General features: G+C 42.7%; 1 protein-coding gene across 1 annotated transcript in view; it reads right to left on the bottom strand.

Moving 5' to 3' along the window:
- The window catches only part of ADAMTSL1 (ADAMTS like 1), a 445,880-nt gene that overhangs the window by 9,394 nt on the left and 413,513 nt on the right, over positions 1–22,973 (bottom strand). The window contains exons 24-26 of the mRNA XM_003260400.2: positions 12,849–13,061; positions 11,152–11,332; positions 8,335–8,542 (exon numbers count right to left, since the gene is read on the bottom strand). Coding sequence (XP_003260448.2) covers positions 8,335–8,542; positions 11,152–11,332; positions 12,849–13,061 — 602 coding nt within the window. The remainder of the gene's footprint in view (positions 1–8,334; positions 8,543–11,151; positions 11,333–12,848; positions 13,062–22,973) is intronic.

Genomic DNA, 22,973 nt, shown 5'->3' with positions numbered 1-22,973 from the left:
TCCTTCAACCTTTAAGTTCTGGAGTACATGTGTGGGTTTGTGCCATGGTGGTTTGCTGCACAGACTATCCCATCAGCTGGGTATTAAGCCCAGCATCCTTTAGCTGTTTGTCTTGATGCTCTCCCTCCTCCCACTCCCACCCCTGACAGGCCCCAGTGTGTGTTGTTTCCCCCAGTGTGTCCATGTGTTCTCATCATTCAGTTCTCACTTATACGTGGAAATACACGGTTTGGTTTTCTGTTCCTGGGTTAGTTTGCCGAGGATAATGGCTTTCAGCTCTATCCATGTCCTTGCAAAGGATGGTTTTATATACCACATTTTCTTTATCCAGTCTATCCTTGATGGGCATTCGCGTTGATTCCATGCCTTTGCTATTGTGAATAGTGCTGCAATAAACATACATATGCATGTATATTTGTAATAGAATGATTTGTGTTCCGTTAGGTATATACCCAGTAACGGGATTGCTGGGTCAAATAGTATTTCTGCCTCTAGATCTTTGAGGAATCACCACACTGTCTTTCACAATGGTTGAACTAATTTATATTCCTACCAACAGTGTGAAAGTGTTCATTCTTCTCTGCAACCTCACCAGCATCTGTTTCTTGACTTTTTCATAATAGCCATTCTGACTGTCATGAGATGTTATCTCATTGTGGTTTTGATTTGCATTTCTCTAATCATCAGTGATGTTGGGCTTTTTTTCATGATTGTTGGCCACATGAATGTCTTCTTTTGAGAACTGTCTGTTCATGTTCTTTGCTTACTTTTTAATGGAGTTATTTATTTTCTTGTAAATTTTTTTAAGTTCGTTTTGACTCTGGATATTAGACCTTCGTCAGACGGACAGATTGCAAAATTTTTCTCCTATTCTGTGGGTTGTCTGCCCTCTCTAATGATAGTTTCTTTTGTGGTGCAGAAGCTCTTTAGTTTCGTTAAACTCAGTTGTCAATTTTTGCTTTTGTTGCAATTGCTTTTGGCATCTACATCATGAAATCTTTGCCTATGCGAAGCTCTTTAGTTTCGTTAAACTCAGTTGTCAATTTTTGCTTTTGTTGCAATTGCTTTTGGCATGTACATCATGAAATCTTTGCCTATGCCTATGTTCTGAATGGTATGGCCTCTATTTTCTTCTAGGGTTTTTATAGTTTGGGGTTTTACATTTAAGTCTTTAATCCATCTTGAGTTAATTTTTGTATAAGGTGTACGGAAGGGGTCCAGTATCAGTTTTCTGCATACAGCTAGCCAGTTATCCAAGCACCATCTATTAAGTAGGGAGTCCTTTCTCCATTGCTTGTTTTTGTCAGGTTTGTCAAAGATCAGATGGTTGTAGGTATGTGGTCTTATTTCTGAGTTCTCTATTCTGTTTCATTGGTCTATATGTCTGTTCTTATACCAGTACCATCCTGTTTTTGTTACTGTAGTGTAGTTTGCAGTCAGGTAGTGTGATGCCTCCAGCTCTGTTCTTTTTGCTTAGGATTGTCTTGGCTACTCAGGCTCTTTTTCAGTTTCTTATGAATTTTAAAATAGTTTTTTTCTAATTCTGTGATGAATGTCAATGGTAGTTTAATGGGAATAGCATTGAATCTATGAAATCATTTGGGCAGTATGGCCATTTTCATGATACTGATTTTTCCTATCAATGAGCATGAAATGTTTCTCCATTTGTTTGTGTCCTCTCTGATTTCCTTAAGCAGTGGTTTGTAGATCTCCTTGAAGAGGTCCCTCACTTCCCTTGTTTGCTGTATTCCTAGGTATTTTATTTTCTTTGTAGCAATTGTGAATGGGAGTTCATTCATGATTTGGCTCTCTGCTTGCCTATTGTTGGTGTATAGGAATGCCAGCAATTTTTGCACATTAATTTTGTATCCTGGGACTTTGCTGAAGTTGCTTATCAGCTTAAGAAACTTTTGGGCTGAGACGATGGGATTTTATAGATAAAGGGTCATGTCATCTGCAAACAAAGATAATTGGACTTCCTCTCTATTTGAATATGCTTTCTTTCTTTCTCTTGCCTGATTGCCCTGGCGAGAACTTCCAATACTACATTGCCTAGGAGTGGTGAGAGAGGGCATCCTTGTCTTGTGCTGGTTTTCAAGGGAAATGCTCTCAGCTTTTTCCCATTCTCTATAATATCAACTGTTGATTTGTCAAATATGGCTCTTATTATTTTGAGAATACCTAGTTGGAGAGTTTTTAAGATGAAGGGAATGTTGAATTTTATTGAAGGCCTTTCCTGTGTCTATTGAGATACTTGTGTTTTTTGTCTTTAGTTCCTTTTATGTGATGAATGACATTTATTGACTTGCATATGTTGAACCAACCTTACATCCCAGGGATGAAGCCAACTTGATCGTGGTGGATAAGCTTTTTGATGTGGTGCTGGATTTTCCAACTTGTTTCTGTTCTCCCTGTCTCTTTCAAGTACCCCAATCAGTCATAGTTTTGGTCTTTTTACATAGTCCCATATTTCTCAGAGGTCTTGTTTGTTCCTTTTCATTCTTTTTTCTCTATTCTTGTCTGCCTGTCTTATTTCAGAAAGATAGTCATCAAGCTCTGAGGTTCTTTCTTCTGCATGGTCTATTCTGCTGTTGATACTTGTGATTGCATTGTGAATTTCTCGTGTTGTGTTTTTCAGCTCCATCAGGTCATTGTGCTCCTCCTCTAAACTGGCTATTCTGGTTACCAGCTCCTCTACTGTTTTATTGTGATTCTTGGCTTCTTCACACTGGGTTACAACATGCTCCTTTAGCTCAGTGAAGTTTGTTATTACCCATCTTTTTTTTTTGAGACAGAGTCTTGCTTTGTCACCCAGGCTGGAATGCAGTGGCATGATCTCAGCTCACTGCAACCTCCGCCTCCTGGGTTCAAGTGATTCTTCTGCCTCAGCCTCCCGAGTAGTTGGGGCTACAGGTGCCCGCCACCATGCCTGGCTATTTTTTTTTTTTTTTTGATATTTTTAGTAGAGATGATGGGGTTTTACCATATTGGCCAGGCTGGTCTCAAACTCCTGACCTTGTGATCCACCTGCATCGGCCTCCCAAAATGCTGGGATTACAGGTGTGAGCCACCACACCCAGCCTGTTATCCACCTTCTGAAGCCAACTTCTGTCAATTCAACCATCTCAGCCTCAGCCCAGTTCTGTGCCCTTGCTGGAGAGATGTTGCATTCATTTGGAGGAGAAGAGGCACTCTGGCTTTTTGAGTTTTTAGCATTTTTGTTGATTCTTTCTCATCTTTATGGGCTTATCTACCTTTGTTGAGGTTGCTGACCTTTGAATGGAGATTTTGTGGGGTCTTTTTTGTTGATGTTGTTGTTATTGGTTTCTATTTAATAGGCCACTCTTCTGTAGGGCTGCTGCAGTTTGCTGGGGGATCACTCCAGGCCCTAGTTGCCTGGGTTTTCCCCTTACCTGGATGTATCACCAGTGAAGGCTGCAAAACAGCAAAGATGGCAGCCTGCCCCTTCCTCTGGGAGCTCTGTTCCAGGTGGGTACTGACCTATTGCTGGCCCAGACGCTCCTGTAGGAGGTGTCTGGAGACCCCTGTTGGGAGGTCTCACCCAGTCAGGAGGGATGGGATCAGGAACCCAGTTAAAGAATCAGTCTGGCTGTTTTTTTGGTAGAGCACCTGTGCTGTGTTGTGGGGAACCCTTCCTTGTCCAGACTGCCTGGACTCTCCAGGCAGTCCTGGGAAGGCTGAGTAACTGAAGTGCAGAGACTCACTGCCCCTTCCCCCGGGGTCTCTCTCCCAGGGAGAGATGAGAGATCTGTTAGTATAACCCTGGTTGGAGTTGCTGAAATTCCTGCAGGGAGGCCAGATGGATCAGGGTCCCACTTAAACAATCATTCTGGCCACTATCTGGCACAGCAGGTGTGTTGTGAGTGGCTTCCCCTCATCTGGGCTGCCAGGACTCACTGGAACTGGTAGGCTAGAACAGCTGGGTTGACCTGAGTGCAGAAATGGCAGCCACCCCTCCCCCAGGAACTAATCTGTCTCAGGCAGTCTCCAGCCTGATGCACTCAGCAGGCAACTGGAATTCCAAGCCAGTGGGTCTTAACTTCTGAGGTGCCATGTTAAGTGGGGCCTGCAGAATGATGCTGCTTGGCTGCTGGGATTCCCAGGGCCTGAGTCTGAAAGACTCCTGGGTCTCTGTGTGAGCCTGAGCAACTGCTCTGCCGAGACTGCACAGCTCTGTGTGTCAAACCCAAGGCCTTGGTTGCATTGGCTCACTAGGGGATCTCCTGATCACACGTATTGCAAAGATATGTAGGAGAAGTGTGGTTTCCTGGGTGGGGTTGCACAATCACTTACCACTTCCCTTGGCTGGGGTGAAGGTTTTTTGGCTCTGTGCTGCTCCCAGGTGGGCCAGTGGCCTACCCAGCTTTTCTTCATTCTCCATGGGTCAAGTTGATTGCCTAGTCAGTCCCAATGAGAGAACCTGGATATTTCAGATGAAGGTGCCAAACTGACTCCCCATTTTCATTCCTCTCTGTGAGCACTGTGGACTACAGCTGCTTCTAATCAGCCATCTTGGCCCCTCCCCCTCTTTCTGCACTTCAAATATATAATTCCACTGCCTTCTGTCCTGCAAGGTTTCTGCTGAGAAATCAGTTTATAATGTTGAGAATTTCTTGTACACAATGAGTTGCTTTTCTTGCTGCTTTCAAGATTCCCTCTTTGTTTCTTATTTAAGACTGATTTTAGTCTGTCTTAATGTGGGTCCCTTTCGCTTTTTCAACTTGGAGTTTTTGTTTAGCTTCTTGGATTTGTAGATTCATGTCTTTCATCAAATTTGGAAAGTTTTGGGCCATTATTTCTGCAAATAATCTTTCAACTCCTTTCTCTCTTCTTCTGAGACTCTCAAAATGTATATGTTGGTTCACTTGAAGGTGTCTCACAACTCTTTTAGACTCTGTTTATTTTCTTCTATTTTTACTGGCCTATCTTCAAGTTTGAAAATTCTTTCTGCTGCCTGCGAAATCTGCTGTTGAATCCTGCCAGTAAATTTTTCAATTCAGTTATAGTACTTTCAGCTCCCAATTTAGCATATTTAAGATAGTTGTTTTAAAGTGTTTGTCTTTAATGTTCAATGCCTATGTTTATTTTCTTCCTTAAAATGGGCCATATTTTCCCATTTCTTTGTATGGCTCATGATTTTATTGCTGAAAATTGGGCATTTGAAAAATAGCCATTTCTCCTACTCTCTGTAGACTGGCTCTGTGATTGGGCAGTCCGTCACTGATTAGCTGCGTATACTCTGAGCATAGTAATCAGTCTGAGGTGAAAGCCTAAGGTCTTCTCAGATCTTTCTTCTCAGATCTTTTATGTGGTGTGTATGGGCCTTCTCCATTATACATAGCTGCTTTTGAGTGTCTTAATTTCCCAGAGTCTCACTCAAGGCTCTCCTTGGGACTTCAGAGGGTCAGTTGTATAGAGGGTCAATCTCCACCCATAATCTCTTTTCCCAGATGTCTGCAGGTCTGTGGTCCTTCTGCAGATTTCACAAGTAGTGGCTGCCACGTTGTCAAGATCAAAACCATGCCACATGGGGGAGGGGTGGGGCAAGGATGAATGAAAATACCAGGAAATTTCCTATCAATCATCTTAAAGATGGCTTTTTCTTTATTGGCTGTTTGCTTCGTTGCTGTAGAACTTGGGCTGTTTTCCAGAGCACTTATAAGGTTAGTTTAGCCAGTTTCTAGTTGTTTTTTTGATGCTTCTGTAAGAGAACATGGACTTGGAGCATCCTAATTTGCCATTTTGCTAATGTCCCTTGACTACACTGGGAATTCTTGAAGTAATGTGTCCCTGGAAGCACTTATTTCCTCCACTCTCATTTGTAACTAAACCTATTGCTGGTTTGATTTCAGTGCCTACTTTTACACTGAAACTGCCATTCACAGAGTTACCAGTGACTGCCTGTCAGTCAAGTTTGACTATGCACTGTATGTATAATATAAGGCCAATGCTTAATTTGTATTTTGTTTATTCTGTTGGATGTATTTTTATACCATTGACTTCCTTCCTTCTGCAAAAAGCTCCTCCACTGGTCTCTGTGAATTTTCCTACTCATTAGGTTAATCTTTTTTCCTCTTCTTTCTCCTGTTTAATTAGTGTTGTGTTCCTCAGGGTTCTGTCCTGTGCCTTTTCTTAATCTGATCCTTTCCCTCTCTCTGGGTGATACCATCTATGATTCTTAGCCACCACTTGTATACTAATGACTTTCAAATTGATAGTGTTTAGCACAGCTCTCTTTTAAGTCCCAGACCTATATGTGCAACTACTTAATGAGCATCTGTAGTTAGATATCTCATACTAAACATGTCCCAAACAATCCCATAAAGCACCATTCCACCCTCTTTTTACTGTATTCCTATCTAGTTGTTCAATTCAGAACCTCCAGTCAAATTTTGACTTCCTTTCTCTCATCCCTGATATCCAATGGATCGTGGAAGCCATGTGAATCACACTTATAAAGAGGAAATGGATTCCTCTCCATTGGCACTGCTCAATACCTTCATTCTGATCACCATAATTGCTCATCTAGATTACGTTTCTCTTTCTGTAGTCCTTCCACTTGCCAATTTGATCACTATACTGCAGACAGCATACCTTTTTTTTTTTTTTTTTTTAAAAAAAAAAGGGTTTTGCTCTGTCACCCAGGCTGGAGTAGTGAAAGCGGTGTGATCACAGCTCATTGCAGCTTCAACCTCTTAAGTGATCCTTCTGCCTCAGCCTCCTGAGTAGCTGAGATTACCAGCATGAGCCATTCTTAAAAGTCTGATTGTGCCATTCCTTCTTAAAAATCTTTGGAGTTGCACTTACAATAAAATCCAAATTCTTTGTACAGCATACAAGACCCTTTTATGATCTTGCACCTGCTTTCCAGGCCACATTTCTATTTCTGTCCTGTCACCTGTCACCTCATTCTCCTGCAAATATTGTGGGCTGCTTTTCCCTTCATTTCTTCACACATGCTTATATGGGACACATTCCCCTCCCAAGACAGGTGTCTCATAAATGTATGTTGGATTAAAAGAAAGCTGAATTGTTACATGAAGTCAGATTGTTGGAGCTAAGAAGGTGGTCTTAATTTTACTTGGACTAAACTCAGCATGGTTTTCATAGACTTCAAGAAGGTAGGCAGAAGAAAAAACATTTGCATAACACTATTCCAAAAGGATTTTTTTTGTGTCTCACGGGAGTGGAATGTGGAGGTTTGAGAAGCATCTACAGCTTGAAGCACAATATCAGCAATATTACCAGCAGAAAAACATCAACAGGATTGTGAGATGAAGCATTTGTCTGCAATCTGTAATGCCTCAAGCCTTGCTACTCCTTCAAGTGTAGCCCTTGGGCTAGCAGCATTGATGTTACCAGAAGTTTTGAGAATTTCAGCATCCCTAGTTCCACCTCAGACCTACCATATTAGAATTTTCATCTTTAATAAGATTCCCAGGTGATTCACATTAAAGCTGGAAACATACTGGCCTGGAGGGTTGTAGAAAAAAGGAGGAAGGGGGTGAATTTTTTGAGGGGAAGGAATGGAGAAAGGGAGAAAGACCTACGTATTTTTCTCTCTGTTAGGAAACATAATCACAGGTGCACTATACGTCCCTCCTTGAGTGACCTTGATGACACAGTCATCAGTTTTACAAACTGCCAATAAGCCTCGAGGGCCTGGAAGCAGAGCTGTCTTAAGATGAATGTGAGCTATGAGAAGTAGGCTTTTCCAGGTAGGAGAAAGATGATACTCCCCCAGGCAAGGGGAGCTCATGCCTGTTTGATTATGAAGCATATACATTATGTCACTGGAAATAAGGAGGGGTTAGTAGAAGCTCCAGAAAGGAGTCTCCAGCTAGACATGTTGATTGGCTAGCATTGAGCAGTAGCTTCAACTTACCTGGGACACAAATGGCTTACCAGCCAATGGAACGTGAACTCTATGGCCAAAAACATTTGATTTTCGTTAAAGATGGCCACAGTGTGTTAACTTAATAGAAAGTCGCTGGTGATTGTTTTCCAAAGGACACACCTGGGGGTGGGAGTGGAGGACATGAATGTAATAATGTATAGACGGCCAATTACAAGATGTTTTGAGTTGCTAACTGCCTAAAAACATTCATTCAATCACATTGGTTCATAGAATTACACAAAGAATTAAAAGCCTGCTGCTCTGGGGGTGTCTCAGCTGGACAACCAACAAAAGCTATGTCTGGCCAATCAGAATGTGAAAGGAGGAGGTGGCAGTGATAGCATTTCACTTCCTACTGTGGCAGGGTCCATTCCTTTAGATTTAGCTTTCAAATAACAACCTCTCTGGCTCCTCACCTGGCCCCAGCTGGAGAAGGCCCACTCCACACACAGCTGCTGGTTACAGGCCTGGGTGTCCACAGGCCGCTTGGCGACCTGGGTGCACATGTCATTGGACACAGGGGTGGAGATCCCAGAGGCTTTCAGCTTTTGACAGGTCACCCTGCGGGTCTGGACACCTCCCCCACAGCTCCGGGTACAGGCAGACCAGGAGGTCACCATCCACCTGGGGAGAGGAAGAAGTGTCAGGAGACCCCTAAAGGGACAGGCCCTGGGGAAAAGAGACCACCTCCCCCCGACATCCCTGCTCTTGCCACTAATTTGGGGCCAAGGCTCTTTTCACAGTATTTACTTGGAAAGATAGGCTGAATAGTGATTCCTCCAAAAGATATCCATGTCAAATCCCTAGTGCCTGTGAATGTTACGTGGGAAGGTTCTTTGCAGATGTAATTATGGACTTGACTTGAGATATGATTATCTTAGATTATCTGGCTGGGCCCTAAATGCCTGCCATAACAAGTGTTCACACAGAGAGGAGGAGGAGACAATGTGACCATGAAGGCTGAAGGTGGAGTGATGTGGCCATAAGCCACCTGGGGCCACCAGAAGTGGATTCTCTCCTAGAACCTTTGGAGGTGACATGACCCTCCTGATACCTCGATCTTGGACTTTTGGCCTTCAAACTTGTAAGAGAATCAATTTGTTGTTTTGTAACTGCAGTGTTGGTACTTCCTAAAGGAGATCCAAGCATGTGACAGGAGAGACAGTTGTTCTAGGGAAATCAGATCCAAATTTGTGTCACCTCCTGACCCGGAAAGTAATCTGGGCCTCACCAAAGTCAAGGTTTTGTCTGGTATTGCTCAGTATACTTCCTGCTGCACATTTTGGTCAATCTCTCAGAAGCAGGTAAAGTTCCATCTCTTGGCGTGACAGTCTATAGGTCTTATACCTCTCAGAGGGCTGCGTGGTAGAAGTAGTTGTTCTCTGAATGTTAGGTTCCAAAAGTGAGACTGTGACCAATGGACTTTTCTCACAAAGCCAACCTGTAAACTGGGAACACTCCGAAATCCTTGGTCCATATACAAACATGCAGGGATTCTCGTTGCATGTGTGCACCCCGTGATAATTCTCAAACAGAAGGAGACAGCTTGGGGAAATTGCAAGACTGTTGCTCATGTAATCTAGAACAAAAAAATCCCACTCTTTGGTTTTAGTGATGGAGAAAATTTATCTAACAAAATGGTTAAAACAGCTACCTGGGTCACAGCAGGGTTACCCAGTTGTATCTCAGAGAGACAACCAGGGCAACACTTGTTCACATGCAAAGAAGGATACTAAGTGTTCAAAATGTCTGGCAGGCAAACGGGTCAAAGGTGAACCTATGGCTACGTCCTAGCCAAGCGGCGCCACATCTGGCTTTCAGGAGAGGCATGTAGCTGGGAAGGGGAGCAAACTCCTCCTAAATACTCCTCCTAAATCTGGATCTGTGACTTATTTAGTTTTGTGGCCACTTCCCTGCTCTTTTGCCTTGTAGAGGGATGACTGCATGCAGATTTCCAACCCACAGGAGCAGAGCCACTTAGGAAGCAGGCAAGAGGTGTTTAAAAACTCCTGGGGGCATTGAAATACAAGAAAACAGAGCCATTATTATTTCATTTGCAGAAGTAAATTAAGCTGATTGACTCTGACCATCACCAAATCAAGTCAAAAAGTTCCTGGCACGTCAAAGATCTCTTCTTCATTTTGCACAGCTTGGCAAGGGCAGTTTTCCAGCCTCTTATATCCCTGGTGAATGTCAGGCCTGCATTTCCATCAGCTTTTATTTCCAAATATACGTTTCAGCAATTTTTCAGAAGCTAGGGTGGGGGGTTTGAGAAAGGAGAGGGCCAGGCTATATTACAGTTCAGGAAGGGTATAAAAGGACATTAATCATTCCTGTGGAAACCTTCCCGTCAGCAAGCCAAACTGCTGATATTAATGAGCATGTTTCATATTTCACTGAGTCTCTCCTGGTTTCAGCTGCTCCTTATGACTCAGCTGGCAAAACAGAAAGCAGTTGCCTAAGTATTGTATGAAAGCCCTACAGATAGGTAGTAAAGGGGCATTTGAGGGCCGAGCCACATCCCCCCAGGCTCTCAGCACCACACCAGTGCCAACTCCAAGCCCATCTATTATCTGTTTAACTACTGCTGAGGACAGAGGATGAGGTGCACAGGGGGACTCATAGCCTCTTGAAGCATGAGGAAGGTGGCAGAGGCTTTAGGTGTCATTCTGGGCCACACAAGGGACCCAAATGCAGAGCATGAGGCTACTATCGGAAACAGATTTATTCCAACTTTAGTGAGATGCCTTTGTGGAAAAGAGGAAGATAAGATTTCCCCAACTGAACTGGAGTACTGATTAGCATGGGTATTTAAGGTTAGACTTGGAGGGCGGGCAGAACCCAGTAATCGTTGTTTCCTCAGCCCTTCAATTGAAAAGACATTGCTTTCTACAAGCAACTCAGAGTCAGTTGATTACTGTAGGATGGGGGCGTCTATGGTTTGCCAGGGCCTGGGAAGCTCTTGCTCGCTGAACAGACCCTGTTAGGGACTTGGGAAACCTGGTTGGCCATTGGTGGGGTGGGGAATAAACAAAGCTGAGAGAGGTGGCATAGTCTGAGGATATTTTCAGCAAGGTGGAGAGGCCTGACAAGCCTGTGCCTAGGGGGAAGAACAGCTCCTTGGCTGGCATCTCTCCCTGCACAGTGCTACTGAAGGGCTGGCCATTGGCTTCGCTAAAAGTGAGGGCCCATCCTAGGGTGGGGAGGTCTGAGCCAGTGTCCGCTGCACTCACCGAGAAGGGCAGTCTCTCCGGTTGCACGCGATGGGCTGCACCGCAGGGCGAACCTTCCCTGCGCAGTGGGCAGGGTTGACCTCCGTGCTGTTCAGCAGGCACTTCAAGCGGGGCTGCTGAACCCCCCGGTTACCACAGGAGGCTGAGCAGGTTGCCAGTCTGTCCACAGACCACCAGTAATCTGTCATGGGAGGAGGAGCAGAACAGAAAAGAATATAGCATAATTGCCCACACTCTGAATTCCTTCTGAGCAGAGCAGGGAGAAGATGATGGGTGGATTTGTGGCTTGAAGGAGAAGAGCTATTATAAATGAGGCCCTGCTCCTCGATGGGCACCATTCCCGAACTATCTGGGGAAGTCACATTGTCTCTAGGGGCCTCAGCCACGAAATGAGTACGGTGACCCTCACCTCACCAAGTTATTGTGGGGACAGGAAATAATGAAAGTAAAGTAGCTCGGTGCCTGACATACAAAGAGTACATAATTAATGCCATAGGTCATCTTATTTTTAAAGATATTTGCTACAGTACTTTTTTTTCCTCATTGGTTCACCAGAAAGTGACTTTGTTTTCTACAAAGATATATAAATATAGCAAATACTTAACCATCACAGTACAGATTTGAGCTGGACTTTGCAAATGTTACCCAAAAAAGCCTATGCAGAGAGTGCTTATTTACATGAGACAATGATGTCAGTAAGAAAGCCAGTTGCTTTGGGGGTCTGGGACTCACTGATAGGTGAGATGGTAAATTTTGAGTGCTTATTTGCAAAGTTGCATATTACAAGTCTTTCAAATAGGCCCTGGCCTCTGGTTTTCAGCAGAGACTAGCTGGCTGGCAAGAAAATGGAACATTTGTTTTCCTGTCTGAAAAGCCAAATGGTGAAGGAGGATATTTAAGATGAAAACTTACCTGCTTAGAAAAATTTCCCTCCTTTCCTCATCTTTTTGTGCCGTATTGGCACAAAACTCTGTCCCTTCCCATCACATTCTTCATTTTGGAATACATCACACATAGGCCACAGGTCGAACCAGCCTATGGAAAACTCTATAAAAAGGCCAGTTTTCCCTCCTTCCCACTGATTTGGCCTCATTTACAACTCTTTCTTGGTGCAGTGAAGGCCAGGCCCCGCCCAAAGGCTTTCTGACCTGCCTGTTTTCCTGGAAGGTTAATGCATGAGCCATGTGGGCTTCGCAGTCTGTTCTTTGTCAGGGCCAAAGGAAAGGTGCCTGGAAAGCCCTCAGCTTGTGACTAAAGCTGAAGACTCTTCAGAATGATCAGCAGGCACTGGCATCAGGCCTGTCTCTCTAGGCAGGAGGCAGTAACCAAACAAACAGGCTACTCTGTGTGTGTGAGATCTGTACTAGTTAAATCAGCATAAAAGAATCACATCTGACTTTGATATATAGTGGTTCCATGGTCCTGAGCAACAGCAGCATTATAAGCAGAAGGGCCTATTTATGAAGGCAGCACTGGCTTTTCCAGGTTCTGCTGGGATGGGGCATGATGGCTCTTCTGAAGGGCCACGTTGACAGAAGTAGGATCTCACTGTATGGAAACATGGCATGGTTTTGGTTTATCATGCCTTGAGTACCACTGGAGATCAAAAATCTCTTTGTTCTGCTAGATAGTTAGTTAGATTCCCAAGTGGGCTTTCTTGTTCAAGTCCAGTATGCAAAGTCTGCAGGATTTCTTACCTTGGATCACTAAAGATGCCTTCTGCATGAGCACTCCTGCCTCATTCTGAGCAAGGCAGCTGAATTCCCCTTGAGACCCACCGCTAAGGTTTGCAACTTGAAGGATCTGTCCAGCTGCCAAGATGTGATGCGTCAGTCCTGTGGCAGTGACAATTGGCTGACCACCATGAAACCAGGTGATATTAGGGACAGGGTGACCTTTGATGGGGCAGCCTAGAAGGAGAGGAAAAGAAGTAAGCCTTAGTAAAGCCATAAGGAACACATTGCTGGTGCACTGGTTTACTGTCTTTGTGGCTCTAGAAATCGTACACACAATGTGGCCTTGTCCATGGCATTTTTATTATATTTGCCATTCCTGAGCAAATAGGAGATGTTTTTATTCTCTGAATTTCTAGGAGGGTGACTATGATTCATTCAATTAAGTAAAATTATTGGATAACAAAAGTACCTATTTCTTTCTGTTTATGTCCCTATACTAACTTTAAAAAAAGATACAATTAATCTTCATTCATTGAACAGTTTTTTTCAAGGTAAGTAGTTCTTATAGTGATTTTTTTCTGACAGAAATTCCTTCTTCAAATACAATATGTTGGGAAAAAATACCATACTATATAGTAATAGTTAAGAAACAAACTTGATTTAGTAAAAGTATCATATTCCCTCATTTTACTTGTTATATGATTTTTCCAATCAGAGACTAGGAAAACAATTTTAAACATGGATCTTTTTTCTGCATAAGGCTTTGTCTTCTGAAGGCTTTTGCTAAGCCTGCACTGGACATGTACAATATTGTACATATCTACAGGGCCATCAAACATATTTTGATATAATAAACTCAAATGTCATCATGTCTACCCAAGACTTTGTAGCGTAGAATTGGTAAGATAAACAGGTTGCAGTTGTGAGAGAAATTCCTCGAAGGTCAGGGTACTTGCTGAATTCGCTGTTGTGCCCCAGCAACTTACCTTCCACAGAGAATTTATTTAGAAGTGTAAAATGCAGTAAGTCATTGAAAATTAAAGAACCTATAGATTTTTCCCCCCTCAGTTCACTTAGAAAAACATCTGTTTGGTACCTACTGCTCTAGGGACAGTTAAGATAATTAAGACTACCTTCCCTCTTCTAGGGAGATCTCAGCTGGTATAAGATTTTTAGAAAGCACACTCATAAAACTGCAAATGCAAGGCAGGAAATGATGAGATATGAGACACAAAGATGGTGCTATGGTCTGAGGGTTTGTGTACCCCCTAGATTCATACTGAATTCTAATCACCAAAGTGATGGTATCAGAGGGTGGGGCCTTTGGGAGGTGATTCCGTCACATGGGCTCTGTCCTCACGAATGAGATCCGTGTCCTCATAAAAGAGGCCCTGGAGAGCTGCCTTGGCCCTTCCACCATGTGGGACACACTGAAAAGCTGCCATCTATGAAGCAGACAGCAAGCCCTCACTGATACCAAATCTGGTGCTGCAATGATCTGGGACTTGCCAGACTCTAGAACTGTAAAAAACAAATTTGTTTTGTTTATAAGCCACTAGTTTTTATGATATGTCTGTGTCTGTTGTATCACCCTGACTGGACTAAGACAGGTGGCTACCCTCTGTGGATGTGTGGGTGCCTATGCATCTACAGAGAGAAGGGATTTTTCTAATGTCATTTCTTTTTCAACAGGGTCTTGCTCTGTCACCCAAGCTGGAGTGCAGTGGTGCAATCTCAGCTCACAGCAACCTCCAACTCCCAAGTAACTATGATTACAGGTGTGCACCACCATGTCCAGATAATTTCTGTGTGTATGCAGGTATATACTTGTATGTATGTATGTGTACACACACACACACACACACACACATATATACACATACATATTTTTAAGTAGAGACAAGGTTTCACCATGTTGGCCAGGCTGGTCTTGAACTCCTGGCCTCAAGTGATCTGCTCGCCTCAGCCTCCCAAAGTGCAAGGATTACAGAAGTGAGCCACCACACCTGACCTAATATTTCTTGTTTTTGAATCCAGGGATAGAACTGTTAAAATTTACACAAGATTGGGAATCCCTAGAAATCATCTAGTTCACCACCAGAGGAAGAAACTGAGACCTAGAGAAGTTAGGAGACCTTCCTGAGGTTGTGCGGCAGGCCTTCTATCCGACTCCTGGACTGTGTTTTTTTCCCCCATACCTGCTACTTGTTCAGCTGGGTACCTTGCTACCTCCTTCGTTTCTTTGCTCACTTATTTTTTCCTCTTCATTTTTGTTTTTCCTGAGGTAGTAGTGAGAGGGTAGGAGCAGACTATTTGGAAGGGAGGGTTCTAAAAAGATAACCTAAAAATGGACCCCTGGAAGCTCAGTGTGGGATGTAGTGTTATATGATCCAATTCTTCACTCCTTCCTGTATCCGCTGACTTGCGCATGCCACTTGACAGTGCCCTCCCATGAGAGAGCGATTATACTTCCCCCTCCTGGCTTTGGCTATGTGAGTTATTTAGCTGACAAAAATGAGACAGATGTTACAATAACAATGAACAATCAGAAAAGAAAAACAAGTTCACTCACAACAGCATCAAAAAGGAGAAAATACTTAGGAATAAACTTAACCAAGGAGGCTACTATGGTTCAGATGTTTGTCTCCTCCAAAACTCATGTTGAAATTTAATTGCCACTGTAACAGTAGTAAGAGGTGATCAGGCCATGAGGGCTCTGTCCTTATGGGTTGGATTAATGCCATTATAAAAGGGTGAGTTCAGCCCTTACTTGTCTCTCTGTACTTCCACCTTTTGCCACGTGAAGACAAAGCTTTCCTCCCTTTTGGAGGATGCACAGGAGGACTGTGAGCCACTAAATTTCTGTTCATTATAAATTACCTAGTCTCAGGTATTCTGTTATAGCAGCACAAAATGGACTGAGACACAAAAATCTTGAACACTGAAAATGACAAAATACGGCTGAAAGAAATTAAAGAAGATATAAATTCATGGAAGGACATATCATGTTTATGGATTAGGAGACTTAATACTGTTAGGATGTCAATACCACCCATAGTGATCTACAGATTCAATGCAATCCCTATCAAAATCCCAATGGCATATTTTGCAAATAGAGAATCTCATGCTAAAGTTTATATGGAATATCAAAAAACCCAGAATAACCAAACAACCTTGAAAAAGAATAACAAAGAGGATTCACAGTTCCTGATTTCAAAACTTAATACAAAGTGATAGCAATCAAAACAGTACTGTACTGGCATAAAACAGACACAGAGACCAAAAGAACAGAATAGAGACCGGAAACAGACTTTTAAACATATGGTGAAATGATTTTTGACAAGGTTGCTAAGACCATTCACTGGGGAAAGGACAGTCTTGCCAACAAATGGTTCTGGGAAAATGGATATCCATATGTGAACAAATGACTTAACACTATATATAAAAATTAACTCAAAATGGATGAAAGACCTAAACCTAAGAGCTGAAAGTATAAAACTCTTACAAAAAATCACAGGGGAAAACTTTAATGACATTGGCTTTGGCAATGATTTCTTAGATATGACACTAAAATATAGGCAACAAACGAAAAAAATAAAGTGGATTCCATCAAAATTTATATCTTTGACACATCGTAAGACACTATCAAGTGAGTGAAAAAGCAACTCACAGAATGAGAGAAAATATTTGCAAATCATAGATCTGATAAGAGATTAATATCCAGAATATATAAAGAACTCTTAAAACTTGATAACTAACAAACAACCTGGTTTAGGCAAATGCCCAAATAAGCGAAGGACTTGAGCACACATTTCTCCAAAAGAGATACATGAATGGCCAATAAACACATGAAAAGTTGCTCTAAAGCCACCATGAGTTACCACTGCATACCCACCAGGGATGGCTATTATTAAAAGAAACCCAAAATATAAATGTTTGCAAATATGTGAAAAAATTGGAACCCTTGTGCATTGCTAGTGGGAATATAAAATGGAACAGCTGTTGTGGAAAACAGTATGGTGGCCCCTAAAAAAATTAAATATAGGATTATCATATGCTCCAGCAATTCCACTTTAGGGTATATATTCAAATGAATTGAAAGCAGGAACTTTAAAAGATATTTGTACACCTATGTTCATAGCAGCATTATTCATAATACCCAAAAGATTTAAACAACCCAAATATCCAATAATTGATCGGTAGATAAACAAAATGTGGTATATATGTATGATGGAATATTATACAGCCTTAAGGAATGACATTCTGACATATGCTACAACATGGATGAGCCTTGAAAACATCATGCTAAATGAAGGAAGTCAGACATAAAAGGACAAATATTGTATGATTCCACTTATATGAGGTACCTAGAGCAGCCAAATTCATAGAAACAGAAAGTGGAATAGTGGCTACCAGAGGCTGGGAGAAGGGAGGGAGGGGGAGTGCAGAGTTTCAGTTGATGAAAAAATTCTGGAGAGTGATGATAGCTGCACAACAAGGTAGATGTATGCAATGGAATCAAGCTGTGCACTTAAAAAGAGTTGAAAGTGTAAATTTTATGTATCTCTTACCACAATAAAAAACTGAGGCAGAGATGCTAATGTACCAGTTCCAAACCTAGACCTCAAGAGATCTTGGGAGCTGTTGCTTGTGCTCTTGTGCCTTTGCCATTATATTAGAAAGTCATGTCGGGACTGGCCTGATGACCCCAAGAGGAAGATGTGAGAAATGTGGAGAACAGTCAAGTCACTCCAGCCAAACCCAGCTTAGATCAGCTGAACTAAGTAAGATCAGTAAGAACAATTGATTGTTGTTTTAAGTCACCGAGTTTGGGCTTTTTAAAATGCAGCATGTGTATGTGTGAGGTGATAGCTAACTGATACATTTAGGGAGAGGTATCTTCCAGCTTTTCCACTTGGCCAATAGACTGAAGGCCTGGAATAGGACAGAGCTGCTACTTGTGTGCTGACCCAGCTCTTGCCTGACCTGTATCCTCTTTTTTTTTTTTTGAGGCAGGCTCTCATTCTGTTGCTCAGGTTGGAGTGTAATGGTGCAATCATAGCTCACTGCAATCTCAAACTCCTGGGCTCAAGTGATCCTCCCACCTCAGCCTCCCGAATAGCTAGGGATTACAGGCATGTGCCACCACACACAGCTAATTAATTTTTTTTAGTAGAGATGGAGTCTTGCTGTGTTGCCTAGGCTGGTCTTGAACTCCTGGCCTCAAGTGATCCTCCCCCCTCAGCTTCCCAAAGCGCTGGGATTACAGGTGTGAGCCACCTTGCCTGGCCCTGTATTACCTTATTCAAGGTACTCAGGAGAAGCAGGCTCACCACAAGCTCCTGGTGGCATCTAGGCATCTATATGCCACGAGGTCCATGGTGGTGTCACCGCACTCCTGTTCTGAAATGAGGGTAGAAGTGGCCTTGAGGAGAGAAATCAGTCTACTGGGGATCTCCCGGGATCCGGGCGCCTATACCTTCCAACCCTAAATGTAGCCTGGAGTAAAACGCTGGTTCCATTTTCCAATAAAAGCCAGGAAAACTGTATGTGTATGAAGGCAAATATACTTTTAAAACTGCAGCTGAAACAAATAAAGCTTTTTAGCCTGGCTGAAATAGGCAAATGCACGTCTCCCTATCACATCTACTTTTAAGAAAAGAAAAAAGGGCCATATGCTATCAAGGTGCTGGCTCCATGAATCCTGTTTGGTCAGCCCTGGTGAGGCTGATGAGATTTAAGTTGATAAATATGAAACTTACTCTTCCTAAGCACATTTCCCAGGGAATCTTTCATATTTTCTCCTAGTCCTTATTTTCCCAACTGCCTTAGGATTTTCTGAGAGAGTCCATATTTAGGCAGAAAAAGGAGTGGTAGCATCCCCTAGGTTGGTCTCTATGGCTGAAGAACTTATCTGGGAGCCAGAAACCTTAGTCAGCTAAATAAGAGGAATACTAAATAAGAGGAATATTTGCACAAAAATTACATCCAAATTCCTCCCTCCTTCTTGGAATCAGAGGCCATAGTGAGTACCCAGGAAACCTCTCTTGGCCCATCTGAGCCTTGGGTCTTGCTCATGTTCCCAGGGCCTCCCAGCCTGCTATTCCTTGTGCAGATGAGAATAGGGCAGAGATGTTTCCAAGGGCAGGCCTGCCATGGATGTGGAGTTCTTGGAACTCAAGGCCCAGGAGAAGAAGCAACTAACAGGCCTTTGAGAAGCTGCCTTCATAGTACAGGCATACCTCATTTTATTGTGCTTTGCTTTATTGCACTTCATAGATCCTGCATTTGTTACAAATTGAAGGTTTGTGGCAACCCTGTGCTGAGCAAATCTATTGGCATGATTTTCTAACAGCGTGTGCATACTTTATGTCTCTGTGTCAAATTTTCAAAACTTTTCATTATTATCTGTTATGGTTATCTGTGATCAGTGATCTTTGATGTTACTATTGTAATTGTTTTGGGGTACCATGAACCATGCTCATATAAAAAGATGAACTTAATTGATAAATGTTGTTTACATTCTGACGGCTCAACTGAATGGCTATTTGTCCATCTTGCTCCCTTTCCTGGGGCCACCTCCCTAACCCCTGAGATGCAGCAATATTAAAATTAGGCTAATTAATAACCCTACAGTGGCATCTAAGTGTTCAAGACAAAGAAAAAGTTGTACATCTTTCACTTTAAATCAGAAGCTAGAAATGATTAAGCTTAGTGGGGAAAGGTATGTCAAAAGCCAAGATAGGTCTCTTGTGCCAAACAGCCAAGTTGTGAATGCAAAGAAAAAGCTCTTGAAGAACATTAGAAGAGCTACACCAGTGAACACAAAAAATTGACGAGAAGTAAAACAGTCTCATTGCTGATACAAGAAAGTTTTGGTGGTCTGGTTAGAATATCAAACCTGCTACAACATTCCCTTAAGCTAGTGCCTAATCCAGAGCAAGCCCTACCTCTCTTCAATTCTGCGAAGGCTGAGAGACGTGAGGAAGCTGCAGAGGAAAAGATGGAAGCTAGCAGAGGTTGGTTCATAAGGTTTTAGGAAAGAAACAATCTCTTTTACATAAAAGTGCAAGTTAAAGCAGCAAGTGCTGATGTAGAAGCTGCAGCAAGTTATCCAGAAAATCTAGCTAAGATCACTGATGATGGTGGCTACGTTAAACACAATAGATTTTCAGTGTAGATGAAACACTCTTCTATTGGAAGAAGATGCTATCTAGGAGTTTGATAACTAACTAGAAAGAAGTCAATACCTGGCTTCAAAGCTTCAAAGGACAGGCTGACTCTCTTGTTAGGGGATAATGCACCTGGTGACTTTAAGGTGAAGCCAATGGTCATCTCTAGTTCCAACAATCCTAGGTCCCTTAAGAATTACGCTATATCGAATCTGCCTGTGCTCTATAAATGGAAGAACAAAGCCTGGATGACAGCACATCTGTTTATAGCATGGTTTACAGAATATTTTAAGATCACTATTTTGTTACCTACTGCTCAGAGGAAAAGACTTCTTTCAAAATATTACTGGTTATTGACAATGCACCTGTCTACCCAAGACTTCTGATGGAGATGTACAAGGAGATACTTATTTTCATTTCTGCAAACATAACATCCATTCTGTAGTCCGTGGATCAAGGAGTGATTTCAACTTTCAAGTCTTACTCTTTAAGAAACAAATTTCATAATGCTATAGCTGCCATGGATAGTAATTTCTAAAACGGATCTGGGAAAAGTAAATAGAAAATGTTCTGGAAAGGATTCATCATTCTAGATGCCATTAAGGACATTCATGATTCATGGGAGGAGGTCAAAATACCAACATGAACAGGAATTTGGGAGAGGTTGATGCCAACCCTCATGGATGACTTCGAGGGGTTCAAAACTTCAGTGTTGAGGAAGTCACTGCAGATGTGGTAGAAATAACAAGAGAACTAGGATGAGAAGTAAAGCCTGAAGATGTGACTGAATTGCTGCAACGTCATAATAAAACTTGAATGGATGAGGAGTTGCTTTTTACGGATGAGCAAAGAAAGTGGTTTCTTGAGATGGAATCTACTCTTGGTGAAGTTGCTGTGAACAGTGTTGAAATGATGACAAAGGATTTAGAATATTATATAAACTTAATTAATAAAGCAGTGGCAGGGTTTGAGAGGATTGACACCATTCCAATATTCAGCAACCATCAACATGAAGGTAAGACCCTCCACCAGCAAAAAGATTAGACTTGCTTAAGGCTCAGATAATTGTTAGCATTTTTTAGCAATAAAGTATTTTTAAATTAAGGCATGTATGTGCTTTCTTTTAGATGTATTGGTGTCGCACACTTAGTGGATTACAATATAGTGTAAACATAAGTTTTACATGTATTGGGAAACAAAAAATATTGTGTGACTCGCTTTATTGCAGTATTTGCTTTATTGCAGTGGTCTGTAACTGAACCCAAAGTATCTTGAGGATGTAACTGTAAAGCCTCTGAAACTTATCAGGCTAAGATCAGTTCTGTGGAAAAATTTTTTAAAAATCCTGGTTTTGTTACTGTGAAGGTTAGTTACACAGATTCATGACTCTGAAGGAGAACTCTAGGTTTCAGTAGGGTTCTCTGGCCTCAGTTTTCTAATTTGCAAGTGAGAATATTTGATGATTTTAAAGGTTCATTTATGTTCGAATGAAATAAACTTTAAGGTGCTTTTAGGTTCCCAAATTTCTTTTTTTTTTTTTTTTTAATGAGACAGAGTCTTGCTCTTTCGCCCAGGCGAGAGTGCAGTGGCACGATCTCGGCTCACTGCAAGCTCCGCCTCCCGGGTTCATGCCATTCTCCTGCCTCAGCCTCCCGAGTAGCTGGGACTACAGGCACCCGCCACTGTGCCTGGCTAATTTTTTGTATTTTTAGTAGAGACGGGGTTTCACCGTGTTAGCCAGGATGGTCTCGATCTTCTGACCTCGTGATCTGCCCGCCTCGGCCTCCCAAAGTGCTGGGACTACAGGCGTGAGCCACCGCACCCGGCCTAGGTTCCCAAATTTCTTAACATAATCTCAAACTCATTCTCACCCCTCCTCTTCTCTCTCCCACAAAGCCAACTGCCAGGGCAAAGTGGACCTATTTAAATCTGTATTGCTTGGGTTGACATATAGTGAAACGGAACTAAGCCAATGAAGGGCTCATGGAAGAAATGTTATATATGAAGGTTATTTAGGGTTTTCAACCTGGCAGTGCAGCTGGTTCCATTGTCAGTAGTTGGTCCTAGTTTGCACTTTGTTTTTCCCACACTTCAGAAGCTGCCTTATTGCGCCCTCTCAGAGATCCCAGCAGCAACTGGCACCTGCCCCCTCCCTGCAGAGCTCTGAGTCTCAGCTCCTTGTGGCCTCTCCTCCCAGCTTCGAAATTCTAATAATCCTGAGGGGAAAAAAATGGCAGATAGGAGACAGAACTAACTTGCAGCTTCCACTCAGATGTACACAGCAGCGTGTGAAGACTCACATTGTGATTTTCTGCTCCAAGAACTACCACAGGAACATACCAGGAAAGGCCAGAGAATCCGCAGACCCTTTCAAGGAAGCAGCTTGCCACTGTAGCTGCCATGAGACAGCCAAAAACCTGGGAGTGCCCAAAGTGTGAGAGGGTGAGAATCTGCTCCCAAATGCACATCCTCACTGGGGAACCTGAAGGTCTAGATCACAGGAGAAGGATTTGACCTTACCAGGAGCTGAGATTAATTTAGAGAGCTGAGAAAAATGTAGGGGTAGAAGAAGTAGTGGGAAGAGCCCTGTTGGCTCTCAGTTCCTGGGGAAGCCATTTCTGACTTTGTCTTATAGGGTTCCTTGGAGAGGGCTGCCAGTGGAATTGGGGAAAGACCACAAGGAGTAGGAAATTTCCAAATGAACTTTGTAACAATTTTGACTGGATGTGAAGTTTCCTGGACAGAATCCTGGGGAGGGGGGTTAACTAACAGGGGAGTACAGATAGGAGCACAGAAGCCACAGCAGGTGGGGAGGTGTGAAACCTGAAAGCGCTGCTTGCTTTCTCAGCTGGGAGGCTTGTAGCCTGGGCCAAGTTCTCAGCCCTGCTCACTGGCTGCCTGCAAATAAACTTGGTGCTGTTGGTGGGGCATGGTGGGAGTGAGACTGGCATTTCGGGCTGCATGGGAGCTGGGT

This window comes from Nomascus leucogenys, chromosome 1a (genome assembly GCF_006542625.1).
Source record: "Nomascus leucogenys isolate Asia chromosome 1a, Asia_NLE_v1, whole genome shotgun sequence".
NCBI classification, from domain to species: Eukaryota; Metazoa; Chordata; class Mammalia; order Primates; family Hylobatidae; genus Nomascus; species Nomascus leucogenys.
The sequence above is the reverse complement of the archived record's forward strand: the minus strand, read 5'-3'. Positions and strand labels throughout refer to the sequence as shown.